At 39.3% G+C, this 18272-nt stretch overlaps 1 protein-coding gene across 1 annotated transcript in view; it reads right to left on the minus strand.

Annotated features, from left to right (window-relative positions):
* Window positions 1–3140: 3140 nt before the first annotated feature.
* The window catches only part of cckbrb (cholecystokinin B receptor b), a 29028-nt gene continuing 13896 nt past the window's right edge, over window positions 3141–18272 (minus strand). Inside the window, exons 2-5 of the mRNA XM_059499336.1 lie at window positions 16186–16434; window positions 12371–12632; window positions 10716–10843; window positions 3141–4238 (exon numbers count right to left, since the gene is read on the minus strand). Of these exons, the coding sequence (XP_059355319.1) occupies window positions 3709–4238; window positions 10716–10843; window positions 12371–12632; window positions 16186–16434 (1169 nt within the window). The 3' untranslated portion in view covers window positions 3141–3708. The remainder of the gene's footprint in view (window positions 4239–10715; window positions 10844–12370; window positions 12633–16185; window positions 16435–18272) is intronic.

Here is an 18272-nt window from a genome sequence, read left to right on the forward strand (position 1 = left end):
GAGTTCAACTGATTCCACGTTTCGCTAATCCGAAACCTTTATGTCAGATGTTTCCTTTGTGAGAGCACTTCCTGAATGAAACTAGTCTGTTTTGTTCTAGGAAAACCCCATGTTGGACTATCATGGGCTATTAAACACTGAATACGCAATAGGGTCGTATCCATATTATCCTTCACAATTGACATCTGTGCAGCCTACAGCAGGCTATGATCCATTTTACCGTTGCATTCACAATTCACTAAGCATTCAAACACAAATTCGCCATGTGCTAATTATGTTTTTTCTCTCACTTTTGGACTCCTTTATAAACGTAGATGTTTTTACAAGTTGTAGTACGCCAGTTGTTTTTCACAAGAAACAAATGGTTTCTCAATCTGAATCGAAACCTGAGGAAGTCAGACATCTGTTTTGCAAACGTCTTCACAGGAGGATCTCTATATATTAGTCTCATGAAAAAGGAGTCTTGATGGGCTTGGAAAGGTCAGAATAAAGCAAAAACATCTGCTGAACAAACCTTTTAAAGACTGAGTGACACAATACAAGATTGGCTCATCAAAGTAGTTTGATCCTTTTTCATAACACGCAATCAAGAAGAGCTCAATTGATCATTTTCAACTATGACCATTGTCACTCTCTACAAAAATAACAACCTGTACTAATGGGATGCTGTTATAAAATGAGCGAATCCGACAACATTGTCTGGGTGATCCATAAAACTGATCTTTGTGTGTGATCCTGAATACCGACCCATTATAAAAGTCATGAGCTGCGCAGGGGAATGATGCCATTAAAACCCTGGCTGGTACATCGGGGAAAGTTTGGACAGCCAAGCGACATAAATTTAATGGGGGAACTGGCAGCTTTTAAGGACTGCTGTGTGATGGATGGTCATCAGGAAAGTGTGTGGATAACAAGGTATTGTTGACATTTTAACTGCAAAGTAAGTTCAGGGAGCAGATGCACATTGATAGAAAGTAATGTTTAGCCAGTGGAAAAACTACTAAGCATATATATCAGGGAAAATGAGACAGACTATTGGTGAAGAGAAGAATAGGTGGCAAAATATAGAAAATGGTAAATAATATGTATAGTTCAGGGAGCATTTATGCTGGTTCCTGCTTGGTCGTGATTATGCTTAACTCATTATGCTTTTAAGCCAGTGTTTCCCATCCATTTTTGCATTATGTATCATTATGTACCAAAGCCCTATCAGAAATTTGGATTTGGGAGAAAACAAGTCTTCATAGTCTTCAAGAAACATGTTAAATCAATTATTTATGTAATAATTATTTTACGACCAGTTTACACTAAATGTTTAATTAATGTTACCTACTATTTGTTTTTTGTTTTCTTTACAAAGGAACTTAAAAAAAAACATAATGACATGAAAAACAATACCCCATGGGACAGTCATTTGTGACCAGTTAAGGAATTGGGAATTATATAATGTTTGAATTTAAGGGCCCTATTTTAACTATCTGAAACAACATCTATCTATCTATCGCTGGCTGCTATCTATCTATCTATCTATCTATCTATCTATCTATCTATCTATCTATCTATCTATCTATCTATCTATCTATCTATCTATCTATCGCTGGCTGCTATCTATCTATCTATCTATCTATCTATCTATCTATCTATCTATCTATCTATCTATCTATCTATCTATCTATCTATCTATCTATCTATCTATCTATCTATCTATCTATCGTAATAATGTATGATTTGCAAAAATAATAACTGCTGCTTCTGTGTAGATGAGAGAATCGTGCGCGTTGTGCACACGCTACATTGATTATGGCCAAGCATGCGCCCTTAAAATAGCATATTAATAACATGCGCAACGCGCCACTGACTTTAAACTATTTTTTTCCTGGTTAGTGGCGCAATTGTTTTCTAAACCTGCAAAATAGCATGAAGGAACGTTTGCGCCGGAACACGCCTCCTTTTTTGCGCTGAACCGCCCAGGGAGCGCAAGTTCATTCCCTAGTTTAGCGACGTGCTTCTGTGGAGGGAAAAGCACGCTTTGCCCGGGTGCAAAATAGGAATGACACATGCGTCGGTGTACAAAGTCAATTGCGCTGGGTGCAAGATAGGGCCCTAAATCTTTAATGAGTTACTTGATGAGTAGTGAGATTGTGCAAATTATTTTTTTTTTTTTTTAACGACAACTGTAAATTTGATGCAGAGGAAATACATTGTAAAATGTTTACATTATGACAAAAAATAATCTTTGTATACATCCATTCAAAGTGTCATGAGTTTTTGGAGTTTCAGCTTGTTTTTTTCATCAGTAATTAAAATCAAAGTTCCTGAACTCATCACTCCCGGTTGTCACTTTGTCAGCAGTTTAATTTTACTTAAAGTCAGCCATTAAGTTTAATATATTTTATATATTGTTTTATATTCTTGAAATATTTTATAGTCACTGAATCAAGTCTGACTTCCCATGGGCTCCATGGCATCCAAAAATATCTGACATTTAATCAAGCTTCCCTCTCTAACCTGCCTAAAAAAATTTAAAAATAAGTAAATAAAATGAATCTTCTAAAAGAAGGACAGAACAATCACAAATCAGATTTAAGTGTTCTTTGCTGTTGTTTGATGATGACTGTCTTGAAGAACCTTAATATGCTTATATCCATACATTTACGAGGGCATGTAAAAAGCATTCATAAAACAGTCTGTGAGATTATGAAAGACTGGCATGAGTTCATCCCAATCAAAGCGTTTTCATTCAGTTGAGGTCACCTATAACCACAGACTATGAAGGCCACAAAGGACAACTTCAAAAAACAAAACAAAACCTCTTCAGTTAAAAAAAAAAAAGATGAAGGCAACTGCCAGAATAATTGTCCTGTCTAGAAACAGACCATAATCATTAACCACCTCGTAATATTTTATGGCTCAGACTTTGGAAAGCTGCTATATGTCAGTGTTTTAGAGTTCTGATCTTATGAATGAAATCCCCCCCGATGTTTCTTGGCCTCAAAAAGGGTTTCAAAACACTATGCAGGCACTTAAAACTACAACAAAAGATAACTTAAAGCATAAGGCTGGCATTCTACTAGCCATATTCAGACATTTACATAGTCGTTTGAGCAAGTCAGAAACTGTAGTCTCTCAGTACACACTTAAAGCTCTAGAAACTCTGCTTCCTGCTGACTCTGATCTAGCAAGTTCAACATTATCCCTCAGTCGATAAATGCTACCAATGAGAGTCTTCTCATCCTGAAGAGCCATTGTTCTGCTTGCATCTGATCCAAACTTTTTCTCAGCAAACTACACCACAAACTTTACCTCAAATGCAGATTGTTATTCATGGTAAAAATGACTTTTTTTTTTTTTTTTTGGTTCTTCTACACCAAAACCAGTTCAGTCAGAAAGAAATTTTGCAGGCAGTCATTTGGCGTCATTTTTTTTTTGTTGTTGTTGTTTTGTGAGAGTGACAGACCTTTGACAGAAGAGGGTGAGGTTGGTGTGACCTTTCCTACCGAGCTGTTCGACGCCACCTTAAGAATATACATTTATACAAGTCTCTAGTGAATATATAACAACATGAATAATCATGAATCATAAACCATTGGCTGCTGTTGATGTAGCATCTGCTTAGCTGCAAGAAAGTGATAAACAATCTAAAAGTCGTCTAACCCTCATAATTTGCCAACATCCACACCAATTCTTCTCCATCTTGTCCTTTGAGAATCAGCATGGTCCCATCGTGCTGACAGTGGTGTAGTTAAACTTAGACATGGACGCTCCGGTGGCAGTAACCTCATCGTCACCTTCCCTGAAGCCTCTTCTGCGGCAGGACCAGCAGCAGCAGGAGAAGGTGGCAAGAAGTGCCTTTCGAAAGCGCTTGTTCATAAAGCAGTAGATGATTGGGTTGACACAGGCAGACGTGTAGGACAGCAGGTGGATGAATGAGATGGGGGCCCCAGAAAGAGCCCTGTGGGCTGAGGGAAGGTCGAACGCTTTCCAGGTGTTGACGGAGTACAGAGGCATCCAGCAGATGAAGAACATGGCCACAATGACAATAAGCATACGGATCACCCGCTTCTTGGCCTTTAGTTTAGCCTCAGACGTGTTACTGCGGGGTCGGTCCACCTTTGCGGAGCCCGTTGGGGTGAGGACTGACATCTCCATTGAGTTTGGCCTCTTTGACACCTGGATGTAGCAGCCGTCTCCGTCATCGCTGCTATATAAGACAGTGTTGCTGATACCATTTTTCATTCCTAAAGAGGAAACATTGGACATTCCTCAAGAATAAGCTCTGAGGGAGTATTTAAATATATACAGATTAAGGGGAAGCTTACATTTTGATCCACATTGCATTTCCTGAATAAAATACTACTGCTTGCAAGGCTGTTTTCATATGCAAATATCACACAAAATTTCAAACTTGAGTTGAAAAATCCTTAAAGTATAATGTTTATGAAGAATGAAGTTATTGACAAAATATAGTTTCAACTGAGGCTGTACGTAAGCAGTTCCTTTTCAGGAACTCGAGCTGCGTCGAAACGCTTTTGGGGAACGTCCCTGACGAGACCGACTCTGAATATCGTGTGCCATCAGTCCATCGGAAAGGCGTGACGTCACGGGCAGGGTGACGTAGCAACCAGGAAGCTATAAAAGCACGTGCCGTGCAGCTGGCTTCAGCTTCGAATCTGTCAGCAAGCGCTCTGTGTGTGTATGTCAAAGTCTGTCCTGTTGGTCCTATTTATTGTTGTCTGTCCCTAAGCCATTAAAAGATCGCTAAAACAGCTCAATATGCCAAAACAAAAGCAAAAGACCTAACATATGAAGGGCGATTCCAAGCCACGTTATAGATTGTGTGTTCCTCCCTGCCCTCGCTACATTACGAGTGGGGATACACACAGTTTGTGCGTGGCTTGCCTGGGATCAATTCTCTTCGAGAAGTGAGCCTTCGCAAGCGTTCCTCGCGATGCCGGTTCCGCTTTCGCCGAGGCGAAGCCGCGCCGGCATTCGTTGGGTTCGCAGATCGATCTGCTGGAAGGTATGGAGACGGGCACGTCCTTATCTCCTACCGTACCCACCAGATCTGCCTGATTCCGGGGTTTGGAAGCCTGAGCTTCGGCTCTTCCCCCCGAGCGTCGGGCTTGACGCTCTGCCTTTCTTTCTCCGAGGAGATTGACACGGAGGGCGTCGGCAAGCTTGTAGTTGCACAAACAAAGTTGCATAAGCACAGTATAAAACAAACAGTGTCATTATACGGGCAGCGTTAGTGAGCAGCTATTTAATCTCCGAGGGGATTAATATTGTTTGTGTGACTAAGCTATTCGCGCGCTGTCGAGGCAACGCGTGTATTACATCATTTTCAGTTTTGATGTGAATTTTTCCATACCCGACCGCGTGTCTGGTTATTTTAACTCCATTTAATAAGCAGGAGTTGGTTCTATCACTTCAATGTGTACTTTATCACACTCTAGACCGTGTTTACTTGTCTGATTGTTTGATTATTTTTAAATTCTGAGGAATATGACTCTGAGAAGTCAATATATCACTATATGTGTACTTTATCACAATCTAGACCGTGTTTACTTGTCTGATTGTTTGATTTCACTAAATTCTGAGGAATTTGGATTGCATTAGATTCTGAGGAATCTAATGACTGTTATCTAACTTCGAGAAGTTCAATATATCACTTCAATGTGTATTGTATCACAATCCAGACCGTATTTACTTGTCTGATTGTTTGATTTCAATAAATTCTGAGGAATATCCCCCTCCGCGTACAAACAGTCACGACTACAGAGGGCAGCCCCTACTGGGGTAGAGCGGTGTCCACCTCATTACACGGTGCCCGTCTCACCTCAGTGCCCTCGGGAGGTGGGTCTGCCAACCCTGCCGGAGTTTCAGGGTGCAGCGGCCTCCAGCGAGCACTACTCAGTTATTTCCGCCCGTGAGCGTAGCGGAACTGGGATGCTCGCCTCCCCTTCGGGGGCCTCTTACTCCAGAGATCAGTCTCGAGACACAGATTCCCTTAGTACATTAGCTAGCAGCGTGGAAACTACTGCCAATGTATCTCAATGGGTCCTGCGCACAGTGGAAAGACAATAGTCGGCCTCCTGCAGGCTCTGGTTATGGAACAAAAAGTGAATACCCTTTTTAGGAAGGAGGCCATCGAGGTGGTCCCTCCTCTAGTCAGGGAGTCCGGGTTTTATAGCCGGTATTTCATAGTTCCAAAGAAGGATGGGGAGTTGCGTTCGATCTTAGACTTATGTCATCTAAACCTCTCAGTAATGTCACTGAAGTTCAAAATGCTCACTGTCAAACAGATTGTAGCTCAAATCAGATCCGAGGACTGGTTTGTCACAATAGATCTCAAAGACGCATACTTCCATATCCATCCTTCCACAACACAGGAAGTTTCTGAGGTTCGCTTTCGGGGGCAAAGCTTATCAATATCGAGTACTTCCCTTTGGCCTCGCACTCTCACCCCGCACGTTCACGAAATGTATGGATGCGGCTCTGGTATCCCTCTGTATGCAGGGCATCCGCATTTTAAATTATATCGACGATTGGTTGATCCTAGCTCAATCAGAGCAGATGGCGGCTCGACATCGAAATGTCGTTCTCGCACACATGGGGGAGCTGGGTTTGAGACTAAACGCTAAGAAGAGTGTACTTTCTCCAGTTCAGAGAACCACATATCTAGGCGTAGTGTGGAATTCGACCACGATGCAGGCACGCTTGTCTCCTGCTCGGATCGAGTCGATCCTCACATCAGTCGAGAGAGTCAAAGAAGGCCAGTCACTCACTGTCAAACAATTCCAGAGATTGTTAGGGCTGATAGCAGCTGCGTCCAACGTGATACCTTTTGGCCTGCTGTACATGAGACCTCTACAGTGGTGGCTCAAGTCCAAGGGCTTTTCCCCGAGGGGAAATCCACTTCGAGTTATCAAGGTCACGCGGCGGTGCCTTCGTGCCTTAGACATGTGGAAGAAACCTTGGTTCTTGAATCAGGGCCCGGTGCTGGGAGTTCCTTGTCGCTGTGTAACGCTAGCGACAGATGCGTCTCTCACCGGTTGGGGTGCGGTCATGAGTGGCCACCCTGCCCGCGGTCTGTGGAGTGGTCGCCATCTGACATGGCACATCAATTGCCCAGAGATACTAGCAGTCTATCGAGCATTGAAATATTTCCTCCCAGACCTGAGAGGTCACCATGTGTTGGTGCGCATCGACAACACATCAGTGGTCTCTTATATCAATCACCAGGGGGGTCTGCGTTCGCGCCCCTTATACAAACTGGCACACCAGATCCTTCTGTGGTCCCAGGGCAAACTCCTCTCGATCAGAGCAGTGTATATTCCTGGGAGATTGAATGTGGGAGCAGACATACTGTCGAGACAGGGGCCGAGGCCCGGGGAATGGATGCTTCACCCCGAGGTGGTGAAGCAGATATGGAGAGTATTTGGCACAGCCCAGGTGGACCTCTTTGCGACTCAGGAGACATCGCAATGTCGCCTCTGGTTCTCTCTAGTTCATCCAGCTCCTCTGGGACTGGACGCTATGGTACAGACCTGGCCGAGGCTTCGTCTGTACGCTTTTCCCCCTATCGCTCTGCTCCCGGGAGTTCTGGCGAGAGTACGCCGGGACGGGGCCCGTCTACTACTAGTAGCCCCGTTCTGGCCGGGCCGAGTATGGTTCTCAGATCTAGTCTCGCTCCTCGACGGCTCTCCGTGGGAGATACCGATCAGGACAGACCTACTCTCACAGGCGCAGGGCACGATAATTCACCCTCGCCCGGAGTTGTGGAAGCTGTGGGTGTGGCCCCTGAGGGGGCACAGCTGTTAGCAGCTGGTCTCTCAACCGAGGTTGTTGAGACCCTACTCCAATCCAGAGCTCCCTCTACGAGGAAACTGTGGTGCACTTCATGGTGCAGAGACCGCCAGCTTGACCCAGCAGACTGCCCATGGTACAGTTCTGGAGTTTTTACAAGCCAGGCTCTCTGCGGGGTTATCCCACTCCACCTTAAAGGTTTACGTGGCGGCCATAGCTGCTTTCCATGTCCCTTTCAATGATCAGTCAGTGGGTAGACACCCCCTAGTTACACGTTTCCTCCACGGTGTGCTGAGGCTGAGACCTCCAGTACGATCCCGTGTTCCCCCCTGGGATTTGGTTGTGGTTTTAGAGGCTCTTTGTAAAGCTCTATTCGAGCCAATACAAGATATCTCAGATAGACATCTGACACTTAAAACTGCCCTGTTACTGGCAATCACCTCACTAAAGAGAGTTGGAGATCTTCAGGCCCTTTCGGTGGCCCCTACTTATTTAGACTTCGCCCCTGGTATGGCCAAAGCATTCTTATACCCTCGAGCAGGTTATGTTCCGAAGGTTCCCTCTGTTACACCACAACCTATCGTACTGCAGGCCTTCTGTCCTCCTCCCTTTCGGGAGCCAGACCAAGAGAAGCTAAACTGTATGTGTCCAGACACTGTATGTGTCGCATACGTCCACAGAGCTGCCCTGTGGAGAAAATCAGACCAATTGCTTGTTTGCTACGGTCCTTCTAACAAGGGTTCTCCTGCCACCAAGCAGACCCTTAGTCTTTGGATAGTCGAGGCTATCAACGTCTCCTATGAGTCCTCTGGTCTTCCCCCTCCTTTGGGGGCCAAGGCTCACTCTACTCGGGGTATGGCGGCCTCCAAGGCCTTCTCAGCAGGTGTGTCCCTCTTGGACATCTGCAACGCTGCGGGGTGGTCCACGCCCTACATATTTGTCCGATTTTACGATCTTGACATGCGAGCCACGCCGGGCTCTTCTGTTCTCTCATCTTAGCTGTGCTCTTTGACTACACACTAGGCAGGGATTTGGAAGTCTGGCAGCGTGGGCACATCGTTCCCCAAAAGCGTTTCGACGCAGCTCGAGTTCCTGAAAAGGAACGTCCCAAGGTTACGTATGTAACCCTAGTTCCTTGAAGGAACGAGACGCTGCGTCGCAGAGCCATACTCCCGGCACCCCTGCCGGCGCTTGCTTCCCTACTCGAAGCTGAAGCCAGCTGCACGGCACGTGCTTTTATAGCTTCCTGGTCGCTACGTCACCCCGCCCGTGACATCACGCCTTTCCGATGGACTGATGGCACACGATATTCAGAGTCGGTCTCGTCAGGGATGTTCCCCAAAAGCGTTTCGACGCAGCGTCTCGTTCCTTCAAGGAACTAGGTTTACATACGTAACCTTGGGACGTTTTGTTGAATTAATGAAAAATTTAACATTTCGATTTTTTTTACTTTATCAGAATGGTATGAAATTTGGTGACTTTTGTGGTACTTGCTAAATGAACACAAGCATTGTCGACATGATTGGAAAAGGCTAAATGGTCTCAAAAAAAAAACACCTGAGATCTTTCTTGTCAAAAAATGACCACCTTAAGAAATAAATCAGAAAATACAAAAATTCAGAGCAATTTGTTTTTTGGCGGGGGAGTAAAATTTACATTCTTTGTTCCATTTTTATTTAAACGCTTAATTAATTGAAAATGATATGATTTTTTAAATTATTATTTTATAAATAAAAATTATGAATACTAGAGGGTTAAAGGGATAGTTCACCCAAAAATGAAAATTCTGTCATTAATTACTCACCCTAATGTTGTTCCAGAACCTGTAAGACAATCACACTCAGATTGTTCATCTTCAGAACAGAAATGAAGATACACTGTATTTCTGATGAAATAGAGGTTAAACCACTGATGTCACATGGACTATTTTAATGATTATTTCATATTTCAAATATATTAATTTGTGTTCTGAAGATGAACAAAGGTATTACTGGTTTGGAACAACATGAGGGTAAGTAATTTCATTTTTGGGTATACTATCTCTTTATTTGTAGAAAGTTGTGGAGGAAAAATGAATTCCTATTTTCAAGCCCTGTTATAATGAATCAAACCAGTTGCAATCAAATTACTCTTAGGTTCATTTTAATAAATTAGTCAAAATGACACAAAACCTAAAACTCAATTTTGAGTCTATTAATGATTCTATTAATGAAATTAATCAGTAAGGAGCTGGAATCATAAAGTGCAATCTGAATCGTTCCATTCTTTACAATTCCCAACCCTTATGTCTGTTACTAAACAATAACCTTCATGAGACCCCACAGCAGGTTGTGTTTTGACATTCGTGAGCTTCCTTCTTTTGCACAAATTTTTACCAATAAAATGGGAAAGGAAATGACATTTCACTAATACAAATGAAAACATCTTAATGGGTAGAGTGGTGACTCTGCACCGGAGCGTTTGAATGCTAGATCACTGCAGCCCAGGGGAAATGGAGACATATTTATAAAATTATAGAATGTGATTTAGCGTAGAACAGTGGAATTCAAGATGAGACATAATCAAAGCAATCCAGCTATATTAAATGTCCCACCAATGAGTAATTTAGGGGGAATATTCAAGTCTATATTTCCTACTTTTTCCTTCTTGCTCTTTTAGGGGTAGTTGGGGAAATGTTGTACAGCTGCAATTAATATTTTTGAAAATCCAATAGGTCACATTTCATTACTTAGGAAATTGAGCCTCATTCAAAAACAGATGGACATGACTGTACACACAAACAATTAAATCCTCAGAGTAGGTCATCAAATACAATCACAGTTAATACCCTATGGGATGGTCTGAGGCTTACTAAAACATGGCTAAATTATACTGCATGTATTGTGTTATTGACTTCATAAATGTCTCACCACTCTGTCCTTTCTTCTGCTCCAATTCAAACTGTATTCCACGGTAGAGTTCTCGAGAAATGAGCCCATAAGCAATGATCATCACCACTCCAGGAATAAAGAACAGAACAAATAGCAACAGGATGTACCTAAAACAACATGAAAATTGTTTGAAAATCCTTTTTGAAAAATAGTTTACCTAAAGGTGAAAATGTTGTCACCCTCAGGCAATCCAAGATGTAAATGAGTTTGTTTCTTCATCAGAAAAGATTTTTAGTAATAAATTAGCATTGCTTACTAATGGATCCTCTGCAGTGAATGGGTGTCGTCAGAATGAGAGTCCAGCTTTTTAATTAACAGGATGTTAACTGATGAACTGGAGTTTTGTGGATTGCTTTTGGATTATTGTAATGTATTTATAAGCTGTTTGGACTCTTATTCTGACAGCAACCATTCTCTGCAGGGGATCCATTGGTGAGCAAGTGATGTAATGCTAAATTTCTCCAAATCTGTTCTGATGAGGAAACAAACTCATCTACATTTTAGATAGCTTGAGGGTGAGTACATATTTAGTATATTTACATTTCTGGCTGAACTATTCCTTTAAGATATAAATACAACCACTCACTCATATAGGCTATTTATCCAAGGGTAGCCACCCATGGTCTGTGAAGACTGATTCACATTATTCAAAACATTGTTTGTTCTACAAAATAGTTTTCTGATTATAATACTGAATTAATTTAAATATCAATAATTGTCCTCAGAAGTGTGTAGTCATGCATTGGCATAGCTTGAAGGGAACATATTCGTGATGTGCCTAACAACACACCTTCCCTGTAATAAAATCCCTTTCATGCCCAGCCTCTTGTGGCTTATTACTGTAACAGAATATGCAGAAATAATTAAAAAGATGTACAAGCAAACTCAGTGGAACATGCAGAAACAGTACTGTTGTGGTCGCTTGCTGTCTACCTTGCAACAGCTGTCTCTGACTCTGTCTCTGTGTCTCTGTCTTTGCCTCTCAAGTTGAGACAAACGCAGACAGTCAATGATGTTACAGTATGAGTAATAACAGGATGCTTTTCCAATTTACAGAGTACAAAAACAACTTATTCTCTAAAGACAGCATCTGTGGCATTACCAGACTATAATTTTAAGCATGTTAGTAAACAAATAAACAGGTATGCACTTCCAGTAGAAGTCTATGAGGCATTCTGAAAGGTTTAAATACAAAATGTTCTTTTAATATACCCTACAGTTAAAAATATTTTTTATGTATCTGAAAAAAGTAGTTTAAAAAAACACCAGTATTGTGCAAGATTATTACAATATTAAAAGAAGTTATTTTACATATTTATTTATTTGCAAAAAAAAAAAACATTGTACATTCAGCATTATTTCTCCACTCTCCACCCACACATGGTCACAAGATCCTTCAGGTATTATTCTTATATGCAGATTTGCTGCTCAAAAATCATTTCATATGTTGAAAACAGTGGTGCAGCTTAATATTTTTAAGGTAGAAATTGCTTGTTTGTGCATTCCAGCCCAGCCTGCCACATACTGATGTAAACTGTCCAAGCTTGGAGTCTGACCTAGGTCGCATCCTTTTTCCATTTAACTCTGCTATAAAATAAAGGCAAATGAGCACTTACAAATACTTCAACACTCACCAGGCTTGCTCCACCTCGCTCTTTGGCCAGTCATGGCGGCACATGTGAGCTGTAATGTTGTTGTGCTTGGTGAACTTCACCAGCGTGCTGAAGATGGGGTAGGGTGTCATAATGAGGAAGGACAGGACCCAGGTAGAAGCAATGACTTTGTAGGCATGGGATCGGGTCTGCCATGCCCGGGACTTCAGCGGGTTGCAAATGGCACTGTACCTCTCAATGGCTATAGCCACCAGACTGAAGGTAGATATACAGACGGAGATTCCTGTAATAAAGCAAAATAATTACACTGAAAAATAAAAATGTAATTTTAAGAACCTTTTCAGTGGTTGGTTGTTAGTAAGTTACCTTACTAAAACATTTTTTGTGTCAGTTTTTTTGTCTATATATCCCATATATTAATCATGTAACTTAAATCCATAATAAAATCTAGGTACAGTACAATATTTTTTAGACAACTTTTAGTGTTTTTTTTTATGGTTTTTGATAAAGAAATTGGCATTGAGTCAAGAGCCAAGAGTCAAGATCATCTAAGTGGTTTATATAGCAAGTTTTCTGATTCAGTTGCTCCTATCGCTATACGTATTCACTGCAAATCTGTATTTATTCCCCCAAACACTTTATGCTTTGCAAAACTGGAAGCGACAAAATCCTTAATACGTTCTTCTAAAAATACAAAGCTTAGTGAAAAACATTGCAGAATGGCATTCTTGTTGGTGAGCATTGTAGAACGAGATTTCCGACAGCCCCTCATGTTTGAGGAATTACTGGCCCAATAGCCCGAGAGCTTTGATCTGATCTCGCCCTCCGCACCACAGCTCATACTGAGGAAATTGTTCTTTGCTTTACAAATCCCCTTCCTTCTCTGCCCCTTCGAAAAACAAACAGTGGGAGGGAGGTTGTGGTTGGCACAGCGTGTTGGATGTGCTGCCCTGTCACACTCTGACACTGTGTGGGCCGCAGGCCACTCGCACACACTCAAGTAAATAAGATCTGCTCTCTTGTGAATTGTGTCATCTCCAGGACCTCCACCAGACAGTCAACATAATACAGGAGAAAAACATCCTTTAAAAACACTATCTGATCACCCCAGAATACCAGTAAAAAAAAAAGAAAAAAAAAGAATTGATTTTTTTGGCCCCTTCAAATTATTTGCCAGTAGCCCTTTTGTGTCTTATCTGACCTTGGCATTGTATTGGGTGTTGCTGGATGAGCCTTGACTTTCATTTAGGGAGGTTAGTGATCCATGAAACAGTGCAGATCAAGCTGGATGAATTCATGTATATGTCTACTGTACATCAGTGGCCAATTGCTCAAAGCGAGGGTCTGTGCCAAAATCTGACATCCTGGTAACCGTATTACAAATTAACAGCAGTTTCACCAAGTCATTTTGAGGTGTGTTTTGTAGTCTCATGTTGCAGCTTATTTATGTTATTGTTTTTTTTTTCAATGGCACTGTATGTGTAGTTTAGGAGCCAAAACATTAAATACATGATGACTAAAATAATAAATAATGTGAAAAATAAATAAAATAAAATACAGTTCAGAGCAGAGCAGAGAAGCAAACTGTGATACGTTTAATGAAGGTTTGGTGCATGGATATTAAAGGGTTAGTTCACCCGAGAATGAAAATTAATCTTCTCCTCACCCTCAAAGCATCTTAGGTGTATGTGGCTTTCTTCTTTCAGACAAATCCAATCTAACTTATATTTAAAATGGTCCTTGCTTTTCTAAGCCTTTTCATGGGGTAAGCGGGTGTTTGTTGTCAACAGTTCAGAAGACGTGAAATAAATTGCATGCATCTGTAATAAAATGTCCCTCACACAGCTCCGGGGGGTGAATAAAGTCCCCCTGTAGTGAATCTATGCATTTTTGTAAGATAAATATCCAAAATTCAAGTAATAAACACTTTTTTTCTGACATCTGCTGACTGTGGGACACGGAAGACATGCAGAAAGAAAATTGAAGCCTCTGGAAAATGTAGGAGCAAAGGAATGTTTCCTTACTTTAGCAAAGGAAAACCAGTCTCCTCTTGGCTTATATTGAAATCCTCTGATGTTTTTCTTTACAAATCTTCGTTTTGTGCTTATAATTCATGACCAGTGTTTTGTTTTGTTCTCTCGTCACTAACCACGCAGTGCTGATAACTACAACATCCACCTGCACATCTTCTGGTTCCCCACAGTCAGCAGAAGTGAGGAACAAAGTGTTTATTACATTTGAAATCTGGATATTTATCTTATAAAAGTGCATGTATTCGCTACAGGGGGCCTTAATTCATCCTCCGGAGCCGTGTGAGGGATGTTTTATTACAGATGCGTGCACTTTATTTCACGTCTTCTGAACTGTTGACAACAAACACCCGCTTACCCCAATGACAGGCTTGGAAGAGCAAGGACAATTTTTATATAACTTTGATTGGATTATTCTGAAAGAAGAGAGTCACATACACCTAGGATGCTTCAAGAGTGAGAAATTTTTATTCGCGGGTGAACTACTGGTAACCCTTTAATTATGAAAAATACTTTTTTTTCTATGTTTCAAAGTACAGATTACATTAACTATTGTTAACCTGTTTATATATATATATACATGCCATGTGTGGGGTTCACAGTGATGAATAGCAGAATCCGCTGAAATCAGAATCGGTTCAGATTCCACTGTAGGGCAGCTCTAAAAGACAATAGTGTCATTATTGAGCTCAAGTCAGTCTTTGGTTCAGTTCAGATCAGTAACAGTGTGAAGTTCATCCATTTAAAACAAGTTCAGTTTAACTATAAGCAGTTCTACAAAAGAGCAGCAATGTTGTTATTCAGTTTGAGTCAGTTCAAAGTTGATTAAATACTAATGTCGATATCCAAGATGTGATACATCTGTACAGAAGACCATCATCCAGCTTAAATCAATTTTGTTTTCATCCAGTGGTGTCAGCTGAAGAGCTGTATTTAGGCTATACTGCATGTTGCTTTATTCAATAAGAAAATTACTCTGTAAATATAAGTGCAATGCTTCTTATTTTCTTGTACTTCATTCCAGCATTGTGCTTTATAAGTAGTCGAAAAAAATTGCATATTATTGTGTACTGTGGCTAGATCTAGATGTAAATTGCAATTGATATTTTTACCCCTAATGATTTAATTTAATACATCTAATTTTATTAAGCTTACTCAATTTGCATGGTAATTTCATGATTATTTTTCCCCAGTTACAGTAATTGTTTGTTTGTTTGTTTTTTTGTAGTGGAAAAACATGTCTACATGTCTAAAATAATAATTTAAACAATAATTCTTCATCCCTGGGTCTAGACAGCATAGGCCCATCACCGAGATCCAGACACTGGATTCATCTCTTTAAAAGTGCTCCTTACTTCACCATGAATAGTACTACATTCAGTTTATTGCTTTTCTCCGTCATTAGATCATCATATGATGAATTACTGCTGCCATAATAGAAGATGTATTGAAACATCTTTAAAAACTCATAGGAGATGTGATTACACAGAAACAAATGACTTCATTTAAATATTCATAAATATTCTGACTATTGCTGACTGTGCCTGTACAGACTAACTTAAAAGAAGTAAAATTAATATCTTTCAAAAATCTGAAGCCACGTAAAGTTCTGCATATCTACGCAACAGAAATTCAAGCCTGTGACTTTTACCAGTGTTTGTGAAGACGATCAGTAAACCGACTCTCCCTGGGTGCCTTATGCCAGCAGGGTATTCAGAGCAAAGTAGCTGTACTTTTTTTTGTGATTTAGCAGGTACATTGGTAACATTCTCATTTAAGGTTAGAAGAAATAAAAGTCCATCTTACCCATAAGATAGGCCACAATCTTACACATGGCAGCCCCAAAGATGAAATCCTCCAGCAGGTTGGGAATAAGAGTGAAGGGCATGCAGAAAACAGCCATCATGAGATCACTAATGGCCAGGGAGAGCAGGAATGAGTTGGTCACCGTCCGCATTCGCTTATTCACCACCAAAACCACAATGATGAGCAGGTTACCAAACACACTCAGCAGGAATATTAGAGAGTATAGCAATATGCGCAGCGAATCCATTTCTGGAAGACAAAGAGCAAATAACAGATCAACATATTAAAGAGCTTTGAAATGACAAAATATAAACAACACTTAACCCTATAATGTCTGTTATATTGGATAGGCACATTTCTAAGGTCAACATGATCAAAACTTGTTGTACTCAATCTACTACATGATTTCTGTTATCCAAATTATATATATATATATATATATATATATATATATATATACAGAACAGACCAAAATTTCGGAAACATTACTATTTTTTATGTTTTTGAAAGAAGTTTCTTCTGCTCATCAAGCCTGCATTTATTTGATTAAAAAAAACAGAAAAAAACAGTAATATTGTGAAATATTATTACAACTTAAAATAATAGTTTTCTATTTGAATATACTTAAAAAAAATAATTATTATTCCTGTGATGCAAAGCTGAATTTTCAGCATCATTACTCCAGCCTTCAGTGTCACATGTAACATCCAGTCTATCACATGATCATTTAGAAATCATTCTAATATTCTGATTTATTATGAGTGTTGGAAACAGTTCTGCTGTCTAATATATTTGATGAATAAAAGGTTAAAAAGAACAGCATTTATTCAATATAAAAAAAAATTCTAATAATATATTTTCTTTACTATCACTTTTTATCAATTTAACACATCCTTGCTGAAAAAAAGTATTGATTTTATTTTTTTTTAAAGAAAGAAAAAAAAATTACTGACCAGTAGTGTATATTGTAATTACAAAATATTTATATTTTAAAAACATAGCTTCTTTTTTTTTTCTTTTTTTTTCTTTTTTACTTTTTATTCAAAGTATCCTAAAAAAGTATCACATGTTCTGAAAAAAAATTAAGCAGCAGAACTGTTTCCAACTTTGATAATGAATCTTCATATTAGAATGATTTCTAAAGGATCATGTGATAATGATCCTAAAAATTCAGCTTTGCATCACAGAAATAAATGATAATTTAAAGTATAATAAATTTAAAAACTATTATTTTAAATTGTAATAATATATCACAATATTACATTTTCTTCTGTATTTTTGATCAAATAAATGCAGGCTTGATAAGCAGAAGAAACTTCTTTCAAAAACATTAAAAATAATAATGTTTCCAAACTTTTGGTCTGTATATATATATATATATATATATATATATATATATATAGCAACATAAAACTAAACATTTAAATATCTTAAGATATATTTTTGTTAAATATAAAGTGACAACTAATATTTACATACATTTAGTGTAAAAAGTTGATAAAAAGGTTTATTTTTTTAATTATTATTATTTCATATGTCAGGCTTCACAGGGTTAACATTCGATAACAGATAATCAAGTTAAATCAACTCTGTCAAAAATGCGAGAAAAAAATAGTGACTGGGAAAAGATATGGGAGGAGGGTTTAATTGGCATTTAATTGCTTTGAAATATGCCAGATCATTGCACATATATTTAATTAATGTAATGTTCAAAAGGCCTCAGTAAATGAAACTCTCCACACTCACACTTGATTACTTTTTAAGGTTATTTTTCACACCGTCAGCAATTCACTGATGGAAAATTATATATAATTACCAGCATATGGTGAAATGTTTTTCCTTAAAGGCAAGACATGGCCAAAGAAAACAAAAAAACTGTTTAATGAATAATTTAATGAATCATTGTGACATGTCAGATGTGTTTAATTAGTATGCAAAAGGTCTGGGGATCAAATTCAGTTAATAAACTAGACTGTGTGATATTTGCCACTGTGGTGTACAGAATATATATATATATATATATATATATATATATATATATATATATATATATATATATATATATATATGTATGTATGTATGTGTGT

This window comes from Carassius carassius, chromosome 19 (genome assembly GCF_963082965.1).
Source record: "Carassius carassius chromosome 19, fCarCar2.1, whole genome shotgun sequence".
NCBI lineage: Eukaryota > Metazoa > Chordata > Actinopteri > Cypriniformes > Cyprinidae > Carassius > Carassius carassius.